This window comes from Watersipora subatra, chromosome 7 (assembly GCF_963576615.1).
Source record: "Watersipora subatra chromosome 7, tzWatSuba1.1, whole genome shotgun sequence".
Lineage (NCBI taxonomy): Eukaryota > Metazoa > Bryozoa > Gymnolaemata > Cheilostomatida > Watersiporidae > Watersipora > Watersipora subatra.
The window spans coordinates 3,066,584-3,083,020 of record NC_088714.1 but is presented as its reverse complement, the minus strand read 5'-3'; the positions used below and the strand labels follow the sequence as shown (position 1 = coordinate 3,083,020).

General features: G+C 35.3%; 3 protein-coding genes across 6 annotated transcripts in view; all 3 read right to left on the bottom strand.

Moving 5' to 3' along the window:
* Window positions 1-27: 27 nt before the first annotated feature.
* Window positions 28-1,007, bottom strand: LOC137399775 (alpha-(1,3)-fucosyltransferase 11-like). Its single transcript, XM_068085995.1, has 2 exons — window positions 877-1,007; window positions 28-564 (listed from the first exon to the last, which is right to left on the bottom strand). Exons 1-2 carry the CDS (start codon window positions 973-975, stop codon window positions 28-30), a joined length of 636 nt encoding a protein of 211 aa, XP_067942096.1. The 5' UTR covers window positions 976-1,007.
* Window positions 1,008-9,341: 8,334 nt separating this feature from the next.
* On the bottom strand, window positions 9,342-11,962 carry LOC137399859 (uncharacterized). Of its 2 annotated transcripts, XM_068086102.1 has the most exons (3): window positions 10,825-11,962; window positions 10,611-10,742; window positions 9,348-9,845 (listed from the first exon to the last, which is right to left on the bottom strand). In XM_068086102.1, the coding sequence occupies exons 1-3, from the start codon at window positions 11,906-11,908 to the stop codon at window positions 9,559-9,561; spliced, it is 1,503 nt and encodes a 500-aa protein (XP_067942203.1). In that variant the 5' UTR covers window positions 11,909-11,962; the 3' UTR covers window positions 9,348-9,558. The 2 variants fall into 2 exon arrangements, with proteins under 2 accessions (XP_067942204.1, XP_067942203.1); XM_068086103.1 differs by lacking the exon at window positions 10,611-10,742 and having other exon boundaries at window positions 9,342-9,845.
* Window positions 11,963-12,428: 466 nt separating this feature from the next.
* LOC137399287 (aminopeptidase N-like) overlaps window positions 12,429-16,437 on the bottom strand; it is a 55,039-nt gene continuing 51,030 nt past the window's right edge. For all 3 annotated transcript variants that reach the window (XM_068085325.1, XM_068085326.1, XM_068085327.1), the window contains 2 exons: window positions 13,651-13,732; window positions 12,429-13,258 (listed from right to left, as the gene is read on the bottom strand). In XM_068085325.1, the coding sequence (XP_067941426.1) occupies window positions 13,115-13,258; window positions 13,651-13,732 (226 nt within the window). In that variant the 3' untranslated portion in view covers window positions 12,429-13,114. The remainder of the gene's footprint in view (window positions 13,259-13,650; window positions 13,733-16,437) is intronic.

Below are 16,437 nucleotides of genomic sequence, written 5' to 3'. Positions count from 1 at the left end.
TAAAAAAACACTTTCCATCTTCCACAACTACAACATATGTTGCCCTTTCCACTGGCCATTTAGCAAACACTTTCTACTGCGGGCAGCCAAGACTTCCTGACTCACATAGTCCTTCCCTCCCTTGCTCAGTTCCAGCATAGCTTTCACATCGCAATAGGCTGCCATCCATGCGCTAAACCAGAAATCTCCGAATGGTCTTTGCTTTTTCAAGTTACTCTCGCTAATGTACTCCATTGGCAGTGGGCAACCATAATGCTGCTTGTTTACAGTCCTAGGCAGAGGTGTCAGGTTGTTGGCCATATCACAGATATAACAATCAAAGTGATTCACAAAGTTTCCCTCTGTTCCATAGTTGTTAGTTCCAAGAGCATCAAAATCTGGCTCCCACTTTCTGGTTTGGAGGATTCGCTCCAGCTTAGCATTGGCTAAGCCAGTCTTTTTAAACTCTCTGTATTGTTCATATGCAGTATCATTTCTATCTAGCTCTAGAATTGTGCTGACCAGGTCTTTAACCGTGCGATAGTCTTGGATGTCTATAATTGACCGGTTGCTTGGGGCAAACTCCTGAAAAACAACAAAACAACAATACTTCTATACACTATTTTTTCATAAAGTCTAGACAAAACCTTAACTTAGATATTGTTGGAGGTCATTCCAAGGTTATAATATAAAAGTTTGACTGAGTTTTGTCAGTGCTTAAATTAGAGTCTACAATTTCACTGTATTACAATGTAAGTTGCACTATGGAACTTAATCACCTACACGTATAACCAGAATTGAGATTTGTGATTTCCAATCTACAGGAATTAAGAAAATCTAGACAAGCAAACAAATTATTTAGCTATGTGCCATGTAACAATCAAAGACCAGCCTCACCTTTATATTTGGAGCCCCCAAAGTGATAGGTACAGTTCCCACTGCTAAAGGCCTCCAGAACTTCTCAGTTATGTAGTCTGTACATACAGCATTCTCCATAGCGATAGCAAATTTATATTTGGAGACCAACTCTATGAATTCCGTGCTATGCATCGCGTTCACTGGATCCTGCAGACTGTCGATATTAAAAATATTACTGTCGCTAGACCTAGCTTCATCGGGCAAATTATTATTGACATCGTGAAATGTTAATTTCAGTATTGTTGTATCAACAAGCCGGCCATCATTTCATATTTTAATTATTTTGTACTCATTCACGTATGTTAACATATGTTAGCACTTGTTAACATATCTAAACAATGATGCAATAGAAATACATCAACAAGCGAAATAAAGCTGGAGGAATGTTGGTAGCCTCCACAGAAGATCGTTGCACCTGCCTGTCACAAGGCTTACTTTTTAGACGACTTACCTTATTCGCTGCTTACCTACCACCCTGCCTATGTCATAAGCTCCACGTTGCTAATAGTTCTTATTAAATGGCAGCCTTTTATTAAATACAAAGGTACTTAGCAGTTTAAGTACCTTTGTATATTCATTTCATGTTACTTACTGCTTGGGAAGTTGTCGATTATTCAAGCATTTTCCATAAGAGTCAATTCTGACGTACTGCATCATCCATCGAACCAACCTATCTCTGTCACTGGGTGTATCACAGTCACTCTGTACATATATTATTGGTGCTAGGCCTTCGTCCCTTTGATATCTAGAATGTAATAACAGTTTATTGCTAATATATAGGCTTAATATAAGGCATTTGAGTTGATACCCTGACTTTGTTGAGTTGATTTGAGTTGATACCCTGAAGAGGGTTTGCAACCAAACTTATGGTATGTGTGTTCGCAAAAGGCTTGATCTAATTTTTAATGAATGTCTGTTAACAACTATATAGTAAGCTTTTATTTTTAGACAATATTTGCACACGCTAACGAAATATTTGTTTGTATGAACCAACAGAACATAAACTTGCTGCAGTAACTACTACATGTTTCTCTACACATGTAGTTGTACTACTAACTGTTAGCTACTATATATTTCTCTACACATGTAGTTGTATTACTCACTGTTAACTACTATATATTTCTCTACACATGTAGTTGTATTACTAACTGTTAGCTACTATATATTTCTCTACACATGTAGTTGTATTACTCACTGTTAACTACTATATATTTCTCTACACATGTAGTTGTATTACTAACTGTTAACTACTATATACTTCTCTACACATGAAGTTGTACTACTAACTGTTAACTACTATATATTTCTCTACACATGTAGTTGTACTACTAACTGTTAGCTACTATATACTTCTCTACACATGAAGTTGTACTACTAACTGTTAACTACTATATATTTCTCTACACATGTAGTTGTATTACTCACTGTTAACTACTATATATTTCTCTACACATGTAGTTGTATTACTCACTGTTAACTACTATATATTTCTCTACACATGTAGTTGTATTACTAACTGTTAACTACTATATATTTCTCTACACATGTAGTTGTATTACTCACTGTTAACTACTATATATTTCTCTACACATGTAGTTGTATTACTAACTGTTAACTACTATATACTTCTCTACACATGTAGTTGTATTACTAACTGTTAGCTACTATATATTTCTCTACACATGTAGTTGTATTACTCACTGTTAACTACTATATATTTCTCTACACATGTAGTTGTATTACTAACTGTTAACTACTATATACTTCTCTACACATGTAGTTGTACTACTAACTGTTAGCTACTATATATTTCTCTACACATGTAGTTGTATTACTCACTGTTAACTACTATATATTTCTCTACACATGTAGTTGTATTACTAACTGTTAACTACTATATACTTCTCTACACATGAAGTTGTACTACTAACTGTTAACTACTATATATTTCTCTACACATGTAGTTGTATTACTAACTGTAAACTACTATATATTTCTCTACACATGTAGTTGTATTACTAACTGTTAACTACTATATACTTCTCTACACATGAAGTTGTACTACTAACTGTTAACTACTATATATTTCTCTACACATGTAGTTGTATTACTAACTGTAAACTACTATATATTTCTCTACACATGTAGTTGTATTACTAACTGTAAACTACTATATATTTCTCTACACATGTAGTTGTATTACTAACTGTTAACTACTATATATTTCTCTACACATGTAGTTGTATTACTCACTGTTAACTACTATATATTTCTCTACACATGTAGTTGTATTACTAACTGTTAACTACTATATACTTCTCTACACATGAAGTTGTACTACTAACTGTTAACTACTATATATTTCTCTACACATGTAGTTGTATTACTAACTGTAAACTACTATATATTTCTCTACACATGTAGTTGTATTACTAACTGTTAACTACTATATTTTTCTCTACACATGTAGTTGTATTACTAACTGTTAGCTACTATATATTTCTCTACACATGTAGTTGTATTACTCACTGTTAACTACTATATATTTCTCTACACATGTAGTTGTATTACTAACTGTTAACTACTATATACTTCTCTACACATGAAGTTGTACTACTAACTGTTAACTACTATATATTTCTCTACACATGTAGTTGTATTACTAACTGTAAACTACTATATATTTCTCTACACATGTAGTTGTATTACTAACTGTTAACTACTATATACTTCTCTACACATGAAGTTGTATTACTAACTGTTAACTACTATATATTTCTCTACACATGTAGTTGTATTACTAACTGTAAACTACTATATATTTCTCTACACATGTAGTTGTATTACTAACTGTTAACTACTATATACTTCTCTACACATGAAGTTGTACTACTAACTGTTAACTACTATATATTTCTCTACACATGTAGTTGTATTACTAACTGTAAACTACTATATATTTCTCTACACATGTAGTTGTATTACTAACTGTTAACTACTATATACTTCTCTACACATGAAGTTGTACTACTAACTGTAAACTACTATATATTTCTCTACACATGTAGTTGTATTACTAACTGTAAACTACTATATATTTCTCTACACATGTAGTTGTATTACTAACTGTAAACTACTATATACTTCTCTGCACAGGTAGTTGTATTACTAGCTGTTAATTACTATATACCTCTCTACACATGTAGTTGTATTAATAACTGTTAACTACTATATACTTCTCTACACATGTAGTTGTATTACTCACTGTTAACTACTATATACTTCTCTACACATGTAGTTGTATTACTCACTGTTAACTACTATATACCTCTCTACACATGTAGTTGTATTACTAACTGTTAACTACTATATACCTCTTTACACATGTAGTTGTATTACTAACTGTTAACTACTATATACTTCTCTACACAGGTAGTTGTATTACTAACTGTTAACTACTATATACCTCTCTACACATGTAGTTGTATTACTAACTGTTAACTGCTATATACCTCTTTATACATGTAGTTGTATTACTAACTGTTAACTACTATATACTTCCCTACACATGTAGTTGTATTACTGTTAACTACTATATACCTCTCTACACATGTAGTTGTATTACTAACTGTTAACTGCTATATACCTCTTTACACATGTAGTTGTATTACTCACTGTTAACTACTATATACCTCTCTACACATGTAGTTGTATTACTAACTGTTAACTACTATATACTTCTCTACACATGTAGTTGTATTACTCACTGTTAACTACTATATACTTCTCTACACATGTAGTTGTATTACTCACTGTTAACTACTATATACCTCTCTACACATGTAGTTGTATTACTAACTGTTAACTACTATATACCTCTTTACACATGTAGTTGTATTACTAACTGTTAACTACTATATACTTCTCTACACAGGTAGTTGTATTACTAACTGTTAACTACTATATATCTCTCTACACATGTAGTTGTATTACTAACTGTTAACTGCTATATACCTCTTTATACATGTAGTTGTATTACTAACTGTTAACTACTATATACTTCCCTACACATGTAGTTGTATTACTGTTAACTACTATATACCTCTCTACACATGTAGTTGTATTACTAACTGTTAACTACTATATACCTCTTTACACATGTAGTTGTAGTAGCTACTGACTATTGATAACATACTAAGAAGAAGAATGCCAGTATCTCAAACGAAATATTGTATTGTTTTTGAAAACATTTCTATTTCTTTCCCTCAAAGCTTGTGTTTCTAATCAGATTGGTGATAATTAATGCTATAACATACAATAGTCTATAACCATAATTGGCTATTTGTCATGGCCTTGTACAAACATTTTATAGAACAAAATAGAAACATGTTAAAATTCAATTGCTGCAAATATGCAAATTTTTTGCCATGTTTTATAAGGCATAATGCAAGGCTGACCTTACGACTAAATATGATTTGTCATCTCGTGGTAATCAAATAGTAGCTAATCATACTTGCTTTTATCTTGAACAGTTTTAATATGAGCCTGACTTAGGAGTTGCTCCGCGCTTCCCAAATACTGTGTGCTGATTGGGTAATGCGACTCTTGTCGGAATGTACTGGTAATGTTGAATAGCTCCATCATAGACCCATAGGAAAAAACTGGGCTGTTCTTCGGGGACTCCTCGTGTTGCAACGCCCACAACTGACCATCTTTTCTGGGCAATGGAAGATCGACAATTTTGAATAATGTCCCATAGAAGTATATCACCTAAAAAGATGTCCCATAGAAGTATACCACTTAAGAAGCGTTTCATAGAAGTATTTCACTTAGTTTTGGTATGCATTTCCATTGTTGAGCCCAATGAAGCACAGCCTTTTTTGTGCCACACTGAGAAATGGTACCCTATAATCCATTGGCCAAAGTAAGTTTGCAAACAAAAACAAGCAACCAATGAGAGAGCAAGTAGGTGCTACTTACTTTTGTAAGAGAATGGTTTTGCCAGTTTCTGTTCTCTGTAATAAGACATTGACTGTTAGGGCATCGCTTGATGTACCCAATTTTATTCGACATTCTCGGCGTCCAGAGCAAAATCACAGGCTTGCTAACAGTCTCATCTATTGGCCCGTAATACGGTTTTGGTTTTCTTCCTTGTGCAACAAAATATAGCGATGCTGACACATGGCATGACAAGCAGGTGATATTGTAGCTAGTCAAGTCGGTGGCCTCAAAGAGCACAGACCAGAGTCTAACCATCAGAAAGATTAGTAATGCTAAAGCCAAGTCTGGTCTCTTTGTTACGCAACAGCTGAAAAGTATTAAACATTTAATTAGCTACTAATTTGGTCTAAATGTACATGAGGCAATATTTTAAAAGATTGATTGCTTTTTTATCCTTCTGCGTGTAGTTAACAATGGCTACTAACGTATATTGAATATACTTATGTATAAATTATAGAATCAGTATGAAACATCTAACGAAATATAAAAGAAAATAAAGTTATGTAGAAACTGTTTGTTATGTCACTATTTTGCTTTAGAAATACCAGCAATTCTACAATATAATATTTAAGAAACAGTGTTTTTATCAAGAATCTTACAGAAAAACTTTTAAATGCGGTGAAAATAAAAAAAATTATATTAAGCTTAGCTCGGATGTTCGGGTTGACCCGCGTAAAGATCTTAAAGCTGGCACCTGCTTCCACCTGTCATATAATACATTATATGATAAATGTGCTGAGTAGTCAAATCTTCATCATGCCTTGTGCACTGCAGTCACCACAATATTCTATACTGTAGGTTAGTCAAGTATTAAATTTTATTACTCTTTCGCTCTCGCACTTCCTAGCTTCACTAAATCTTCACCTGCTGTGTACTATTTTAACTGTTAATTCTGCAGTTGGCCTGTTTTTTTAAACTAAAGTATTTTCACTTCCCTGTTCTACATCACTTTTGTTAATAACAGGTACAGTAGTGCAGTATTCATACATAAATATGACTTCACCTGAATCATCTGTTTCAATAACCTCGATAGATTCTACCATATCACTCTCAAAGGGACACATGTAGGCTGCTTCACCGGCCAGTGCTCTCAGCCCTCCATAGCTCGGAAGGTTCGGACAGTACAGAGCTACGTCATCTGCAGACATGTATAACAAGTTGAGAAGTTGTCAATAGATAAAAAAGCAATATTATCCTTTTTATGATATTTTGATAATGTTGTTAGTAAACTATCTTTGTTGTATGATTGTAATGATTAGCTTTGTTTATGATTGCTATTGTAATAATTATCTATATTAACAATTTATTTTAACAATTTACCTACGAAAGTGTTAGCTTAAGTTTAAGCAGGGCTCTTTTTAACTGAATGGTCGACGATTAAGGTACGTGTTGATTGGAGCTATTCTAATAAAAAATGATCAAAAGACTTTCCAATACTAAGCAGCCAAGTTAAAATGTTTAAAGAAATAAAGTTTAATATAATTTTTTCATTCTCAAATGATTTAAACTAAAATTTTATTTGATGTTAATTTTATAGGTTATTCATTATAAGTATGATTACTAACAGCCATACAGATTTTCTGATTTTTGTTGTTCTGATAAACGAAATGCTATCATGGCTTTTTAACCATATTAAAAGGAATCCAACATAAACTTAGAAACTTGTTGTAAGGACCTGCGCATATTGTCAGCACGGAACCAGCAATCTTAGACATAAAGGGGTCAAGTTTGTTAGTGAAATATTTAATTAACGCTCGATATTAATATTCATTTCTATAAACAATTGAGAACCATTGCTTTTATATAATAGTACAAACCAATAAGATATAATAATATATCATTATATAAACCAACGGTTATATAATATTACACTAGTATAATATTGGTCCTTCATTACACATGATGCAACTTCGAGTAGGTGTAGATGAGGTATAAAGAAGAAATGTTAGGAATGTTATAACTACTTATAGAGATCAACTTCGACCATGCATCATCTCCCACGCATAGCATGAATCTTATGTAAATGTATCACTAGACAACATTCAGTCAAGCAGATTTCTATCAAAAGCTAAAATTTAGGTCACAGGTGATGTAGTTTATTATTAAAAATGTTGTCTGATCGTTTGTTCGTTGGCTTTATCTATTTGTTTACCTGGAAACACTTCCTCGATGTAACGCATTTCATCTTCATAGAATCCAGCTAAAATTATTTCTACAAGCAGACCGACAACTGGCAAGAAAGCTGTCTTCATTCTGAGATAGAATCTTGTCAAGAATATCGCCCTTGACTAGTTGATAACTAAATACAATCCATGCTATATTCTCTGACACCTGTTGATTCACATCAGCAAATAGTTGATATTAAATGCACAAAATAAACATCTTCTGAGTGGCTAAGATAGCAGGTCTAGACTTGCTCAAATACACAAACATTTGAAAAAGCCACCTTTTTGTTTCATCACTGATTTCGTTAGGTATCAGGGCCGCCTCTGAGTACTTGTTCATCTTCTTAGGTCTAAATACACTCATACTGGTTTGGTAGGCAGCTTAATTCTGGACAAGACAATATGACTGAAAACTTGCAGAATGGAAAAGTAGAAAGACATTAACATCAGCTGATTAGTGAGTATTCAAGTGCCACATGCAAACTTGTGAGTCACTTTACAGCTTTACGAATGACACTATAGCTTTTCGCTCTGTCCCACTAAAGCCTGGTTCCCAAATCGAATGCGAGACTGGCGGTAATCTCGTGCAGTAAGACACTTGCAACGCTAGTCTCAACAGCTAATGTTCACATGAAGCTGCATCGCTAGTGATCGTGTAAAAATGGCCGCTAGCCATGCCGTCTCGAACGTGTTGACCTTCACATGTACAGTGCATTTTGGGAAGGCTTTGCCTACAGCTTTTTGTGAAAGGTGAACAGCGCTGAACTTTTGCGTTGACCGCCGGTAACTACCGGCGGTACTCAGCGTGTAGGTTCACATTTCACCCCTGATAGCCCTGCTGTCACCGGTGCTTGAGGCTTATATGGGAACCAAGCTTAACATTGTTTCTGGTTTAGAGCGCTTAGCCAGACCTTCATCAAAGTCAGAAACATCAAACAGTTTTATTTATCTGCTTGTAGCTGAGCCAACGTAGCCGAAGCCCTAATGCTTATATAACATATATAATAATATTGCAAAAACACATTAAATGATTTTAATTGCTTGAGTTCAATCCATTCCTGCGTGATCTCCTCTCTCCCATTACAACTTTGTTTGCGCTATAACAATCCACACCTTTCAGAAGTGTTGCTTTGGCTATGTATGACCATTTCTAAGGGAGTAAGCCTTTAGTGTCATATCTGCCCGTAGACTAGGTTAGAAGGTATGAAATAAGGAGCACATGATGCAGGTGGCCGAGCCTATCTACTAAACAGCTACGCCTGGCTAGAGTTGACAACTCCAAAGTTTATTAGGTCACTCGACCGAGTACAAAAGCAAACTTTTTCTGTATATTTGTAACTCTATTTGAGAGCAAATAGAGAGTCAAGTTTGAATTCTGTTTTCTGAATTTTGTATTCTGTAATTAGCTAATAAACAATACAAACCTAATAGGAATAGTAAATAATAGCAGTTACAAAGTCATTACTAGTAGTTGCTAGTAGTTACTGGCTGACAGTTAATCGGCATATTTTGTTACGCCGATATGAGGATTGTCATAGCCACAGATGTCTTTCATTTGCTTTGCAGCTTTATCCATAAATTTATGAGTATTCCTTTTTAGCACATTGTACTTTGCACTTTGAGCCAGAACACCGCTGTTGCGTGATAGCGCTCTATAGTGACAAACTGTGCCGATTGTAGGATCTAAGTCTATAACAGTGTATGAAGGTCTTGGTAGACGAATTTGGTGAATATCTACTATCTCTGTTCCTTCTGTGTTCACTAGAGGCTTTGACCATACTCCTGAAATATAGATAATACACAACTGTGATATGTTAGCAGAGATGTTAACAAATTAAAGTTAATACACAACAGTGATATGTTAGCAGAGATGTTAACAAATTAAAGTTAATGCACAACAGTGATATGTTAGCTGACACGCTAATAACTTATAGTCTTTTCTTGAAAAGCATGGCAAAAACATCCAATATAAGCAGGGAGACTGGAGGCCACTAGTTTGTATTACAGAGGCTGTAACTCTACAAGTTGAATGACTTAATGGGCCATAAATTGTTATACTCCAATGCTGACATAAAACATAAGTAATAGACAGTGGGAGGTTAAGCTCTTGGTCAGAGCCCATGGAAAATACTATTCTATTCGGAAATGCGAAACTTCCAGTCGGATAATAGTTATTGCGCTAAACTATGAGAATGGGTTTTTATATCTTAGAGCTTCTCTTCTGATAGGAGAGGATCTATTAATGATAACTAGCTGGTGGTCTCTTGAATGACCAAACTATAAACACCTGTGCTATTTACTAATGCGCCATTAGGACCCTTACCCAACCAATCTGTCAAAAGCTGCTGGCCAACACATGCAATCACATAGGTAACTGTCATACCAAAACTAAGTGCAAGCATGGAACTCATCAATTGTTAACACTCTGATAGCAATAGTGTAGCAGCCATTTATTTGTACTTATTATGGTTGAATAGTTTTTCTGCTAATGGCTCAAAGTGTGAAAAGGTGAAAAGGTGCACAACGAAAAGGACAAACATAGTGTACCTGGCAACATGGCAGGAGTACAATTAGTTTTTCTCATAGAAGTTATTCTGCATAAAGTGTTGCCTGATGCCTTATAAAGAAGATCATCAGCGAGTGAAGTGGTACACATCTGGCTTCTCACTGTGAATCCCGCTAGGAATGGAGATAAGAACAAGAATGACAGCTGAGGTTTAGTATCGAAGTAAATAAATTGCTTTTAGCCAAAATAGCTTACCAACTCGGGCTTGAATATTTTGGTCTTTTATTGTCAAAAGTCCGGCTTGAATCATAGATTCCATAGATGTGAGATTAGCTCCAGCCACAACTAACTCATCTAGGTCTATGAAAGCCGCCCACTCGTATCTATACATGTAGGTGTAAAGGCAGTGCTGGTTGTGTGACTTCTGACCGAATGCGTGCAAACTCTCCATGGGTACGCGCGGTTTCCACTCATGCACATCTACCAGTCCCTCCGCTTCATACTCATTTAGTAATGGCCGTATCAAATCTTCATCAACAGAGTGAGGATATAGAACTATCTTGCTAGCTCCCCACATTCTGGATGACTCGATAAACTCTTTGAGCTGGTATTTGTCGTCGTAGTTCTTTACCATTGGTTTAACACAAATGACTGGCTGGCGCTTCTTCTCCGCACCATCTGAGAATGTGTGATATGTGATGTTTATTCTATTTACCAAAATGTCGAGTGATCGCGTCACAAGAGAAAGATGTGAAGGAGGTGGCTTGCCTTTCCAGTCACACTGCCATATCCATGTATTATACTCTAAACCAGGCCTGGGCTTCATGACTGAAACGTTGTATAGAGTAGTCATTTCCGATAACTCGCCATCAGGAAAAAGGCAGAAAACCTCTTGCTCATATCTAGAAATGTTAAATCTGTGCTTGAAGCCGACTACTTTCACTGCTGAATCTCGATTATCGTAATGCGCGCTATACACTAAAGTTGTCTTGTCTTTGTAGAGAAATTGAAAGATGTTGTACGGAGGATGTCTCTGACTTATTGACTTTTCTAGTTGTAAGGACGGCTGCTGTTGATTAATCGACTTTTGTTTTGACAAAGAAGTAAAACCGATTGTTTGATGATTGAATATCTGTACTTTCTTTACCACTGCTTCGTGAGTTGTTGCCGAGTTACTTAGCATTTCTATTGCTTTCAAGCTGTGCTGGTGACTGAAGCTTGATGACCCGCGATTAATGTTACTTTTAATTGTTAAAAATGCAGAACAAAGGAAACAGATGCTGAGCACCGTTAGCAACCATGTCGATCGAAAGCAGCTTTTGACGGAGATAAGAGCCATAGATCTCTTCTAACTCATATACTGTCCGCGTCTAGTCGACCTAGACCATGTTGATCTTATGCCTTTGCAATGAATATTTATTTGATTCATCACTGAGGAAACCAAGCAGTGCTACTTGTACGTATGATAATTAATGGATGTTTCCATGGCAACAGTCTAAATTTCCAGTGTTGTTTTGCTCACTGGTTTGAGTGTTACAATTACGGTCAAAAGCGATTGAAGAGTAGGAACTTTTCTCGATTGATTGCTCCACTTCCATTGGACAATGCATGAATGATTTGAACATCTTCATTTAGTCAAAACATAGATAGCCTTGGCTTTTTAGCTAGTCCTGTTACGCAATACTTGGTGAACAGCAACTTCTTAAGAGAGTTATGGCTAAGGAAGCAGCTTAACGAATATACCAGGAATAGATCAACTTGATAGGCAACTAAATCTATCACATATTTCGATGATGGTTACAAAGTGAGCTCATTGAAAGGACTCACTGAGTCTGCAGACAAACTTGAAGGCATGTGTATGCTTGTGTAAATATATTGTATTGCATAAAAGAAATATAGCGAATTCTATGCTATTATAAAATAATCTTCATGTAGAGCATTTTCCCCTTTAGCTGCATCAGTTAGTGTCAAACAGATAACTTCTCAGTAAAAGGGTGCAAGCAGATCTTGTGCCGTACTTTATAAACTAGGAATCTGATTCCTTTCACATTCTGTAATCTTAGCTAAATATAAAATGTACCGTAGATAATTCACGTAGTAACAAAAGGTAGTTATACTCAGCGCCTTCCACACTAACAAAGCCTTTCAATCAAGCTACTCGCTGAATCAGTTTGAATGAAACTAGAGATATTGAGACCGCCAGCTAAAATTGATAAAATTAAGCACCAGTAAGCCGGTCAGCCTTCCAAGAATGAGGTGCGCAGCCACATAGGCATCTAGTATGACAAATATAGTGACAACATTGAGGAGATACAATTGCCCGAGCAGATTTTTTCTCAGATCTATGAATGCAGGAAAGAAAAGTTGGACTGTTGTCTAAAAAACAAAACAGAGTGTGGACCGGACAGAAATGAGAGTTCATTGAGACATACCAATGGTATAACTTCAATAAAAAGAGAAGGTGATAAATGGGTAGTAAATATATAGAAACACATCAGAACTGCAGCTTCACGCTCGTAGCATTTGTTGTTCAATCTTGGAGCTGTTAACTATCTAGGTCTAGGATGGCATTGATGAAGGGGTTGGACAGCCTCTCCATCATGAATATGTTAGCCCTTACTATCTCTAGTGACTGCCTGGAAGCTAGTTGACCAGCACCCAACTCATTGGCAGAAAAGAACTGTTGCATCTATGAAGTAGAAATGGGTTGGAATAATAACCACTAATAACTCTTACTAGACACTACTATAAGAGACACTACTAGATACAAAAGATTCTAGAGATACTATAAGAGACAATACTACAAGAGACAATACTACAAGAGACAATACTATAAGAGACAATACTATAAGAGACAATACTACAAGAGACAATACTACAAGATACAATACTATAAGAGACAATACTACAAGAGACAATACTATAGGAAATAATACTACAAGAGACAATACTATAAGAGACAATACTATAAGAGACAATACTATAAGAGACAATACTATAAGAGACAATACTATAAGAGACAATACTATAAGAAAACTTCTCACTACCATGAGAGATTTGAAATTAAAGGTAAATACTCACATCTCTCAACTTATAAACATCTGAGAAGTAGTTTGTAGTCGACTTGATCAGTGTTTCCATAGAAAAGCCCTGGTTTGCATACCTTATAAACAAACATAACCCTTCTTTCAATATTACGAATGGAAAAAATACATGCAGGTGCCAGAGCCAAATAAATACAATAAAATACCATAAAACTTCTTTTTGAGCGCCACCTATATATGAGCACCACCTCTAAAGGTATAAACACACTATGCGATATTTAGAGCGATATCGCGCTGCGTAGCGCTAATCTGCGCTAGAATTCACCCAGCGTGCTCATCCAGAGCGATAACGCTAGACTTTCTCTGCACAACTTTATCGCTAGCGAGATGCATTTCGATTGGTTGGATTTTACCAGAATGCAATTTTATGGCGGGTAATTATTTCTTATCGATGTTCACCAACGTACAGCAGCGACAATTTGCTATTTTGTTAATATTGAAACATCTTCAGAACAAGCACTGAATTGTTCATAAATTTAATAATAGCACTCCTAGTCATGTGCACCATAACAAACAAAAATTACAAAAAATCCAAGTTGAAAACCAACATTTTGAATCAATCGTTGCACAGGTTGACCATCTTGAGAACGGTAAATATTTAATACATTAGGCCTAAATATAAAAAACCACTACAAAATAAAATATGTATAAAAATAGTGAAAAATATTACAGTTAAAAATGCAATAATCGTTTTTCTTATGTCTCCTTGTAGTGTAGGCAGTGTACAATCCGTGAAAGTGAGATAGGTTTAATAACAAATGCGTAAGTTGTTTACGTTGTCGCCTAGACGGCGCCATATTGACTGACCTAAATTTATTAACAACTCCGAAGAAACTAATGATACGGAATTTAATTGGCAGTTTGTGGGCGTGCCCATTATATCGCTTGCTAGCGAATCGCTCAAGTGTGTTACCCTAGGACACTTATGTATTCGCGGCATCTAACTTTCGCGTTTTCGCGGTGTAATCCTCTCGCGAAAATTTAATGAGCGAAACTAAACTATCATAACGAACGAGCGAAAACGCGAAGTTAAATAGCTTTGTTCGTTGATATCCACAATAAAATCGTAATATTAGAAATGCAGGCAACTTTCGTCTGTGGTTAGGATAAATGGGAAATTTCTGGTAAACTCATTATAGCTAATACACCAACTGAGCAGCATGGCAAAGCAATATCAGTTTAGTCACCGAATTTGTAACTGATGAGGATGAAAGTCTGGTAGGTGAAGTCGTAAAATTGAAGAATAATTATTGCAATGATGAATTTTATTACTATCCAAAAACAATATCAACCCTCATCAGGTCCAACCACATTATCTCTTTCTTTGCCAATCATGTACAAATTCGTTACCGGCCTAGTGCCAGCCATTTTACCGAAATTGCCGATATTGCTTCATGATATGTATACAGTATTTTTCAAGTTCTACTTTAATTATCTGTATAATCACGAAAATCTAAATTGTCTGTTATGTCATCAACAACTAATTACCTGTTTTATGACTCGCACCGGGTAGTTAATGAACTCACAGAAAAATGTTCGTTTTTAGATTAGAAATTCTCAAACAAAAGTTTAAAACTGCTTCGTTGTTTTAGGCTGATTTTATAGAGAAATCTTCGGACAACACAGTCAATTTCATAAAACAGTTAAAGACCGTGGGTTATGTGGTCAACAATTAATAAAATCAGGTTACTAGACAATTGCTGAGAAAGTCAGAAACTGCGTTTATGTCAGTGGCCCCTAGAAAACGCATAAATGCGTTTATGACGGCGTAAGGGTTATACAGCTTTGGTTGTGAAGTTGGTTGTTACCTATCTATTTTCTTCTTCTTGGGATTCGAGTGTGAAAGTCACGGCGGGAGGGACCTAGACGTCATTGATAGTCTAAGAAACAAATGGCAGCAAGCGATCAAATTGAATTGTCGATCTCACCCACACATTTCAACCTGTGGTTTACAAATACGAACTATTCCCAAATTGAATTTTTTTCTTATTAGTGAACTGGACCTGAAGAATGTAATTTTTTTTCTACTGCATTTATTTTCACACCACTATATTTTCGCACTCATCAGTGCCGCGAAATTAAGTTGCAGCGAAATTTTACTCTGTGTGCTACTCACGAAACTAAATACTAGCGAAATATAAGTGTCCTAGGGTAATGCACACGCTAGCGATATCTCCGCCCTCCTCATGACGCTCGCGATAAAATCGCCTAGTGTGTTTACACCTTAATACCGTATAAGGGTTGAAAAATACAGCATCATCCTCTAATCCAATGTCACTTTTAATTGTCCTTCACTTTAACATTCGTTGTTTGACTTTATGAACCCATCCCACAAAGAAACCAGTAAAAAGTTCTCCAGAAAACTTTACTAATAATGACTCGATTACATCAATATCAATTAATTCTTTTATTCTTGTTGTCATCGTATAATCACAATCCTCCGTTTTCTGTGACGTCATTTTATCGTTGTCAGCCAACTTTATAGACAATTTTATCGTTAATACACGAAGCTTTTATAATGAATTTTTGAAAACGATGCCTTTGTTTGCAATTTTTTTATTATAGTGTCAAAACAACACCAAAGAGTACTATTAAATAAAAGAATAACGATCATTTTCTACAAATATGGTGGATTTTTCATGAATGAGTGCATGTGCAAACAGCTTGATGACGTCAAAAAAATGGATGGATACAAAAAATCAGCCTTATCTATGAGTATGACATAGCATTTACTTGGCCAGTTTTGAGACTATATAAGAATAAA

Excerpts from the sequence above, each read along its gene's own strand:
- LOC137399859 (XM_068086102.1), bottom strand. The coding sequence starts at position 11,908 with ATGGCTCTTATCTCCGTCAAAAGCTGCTTTCGATCGACATGGTTGCTA. Across the intron at positions 10,743-10,824 it reads AAATATTCAAGCCCGAGTTG|CGGGATTCACAGTGAGAAGC; the intron begins GTAAGCTATTTT and ends CTCCATTCCTAG. Across the intron at positions 9,846-10,610 it reads TACTCCTGCCATGTTGCCAG|GAGTATGGTCAAAGCCTCTA; the intron begins GTACACTATGTT and ends TCTATATTTCAG.
- LOC137399775 (XM_068085995.1), bottom strand. The coding sequence starts at position 975 with ATGGAGAATGCTGTATGTACAGACTACATAACTGAGAAGTTCTGGAGG. Across the intron at positions 565-876 it reads TGGGGGCTCCAAATATAAAG|GAGTTTGCCCCAAGCAACCG; the intron begins GTGAGGCTGGTC and ends GTTGTTTTTCAG.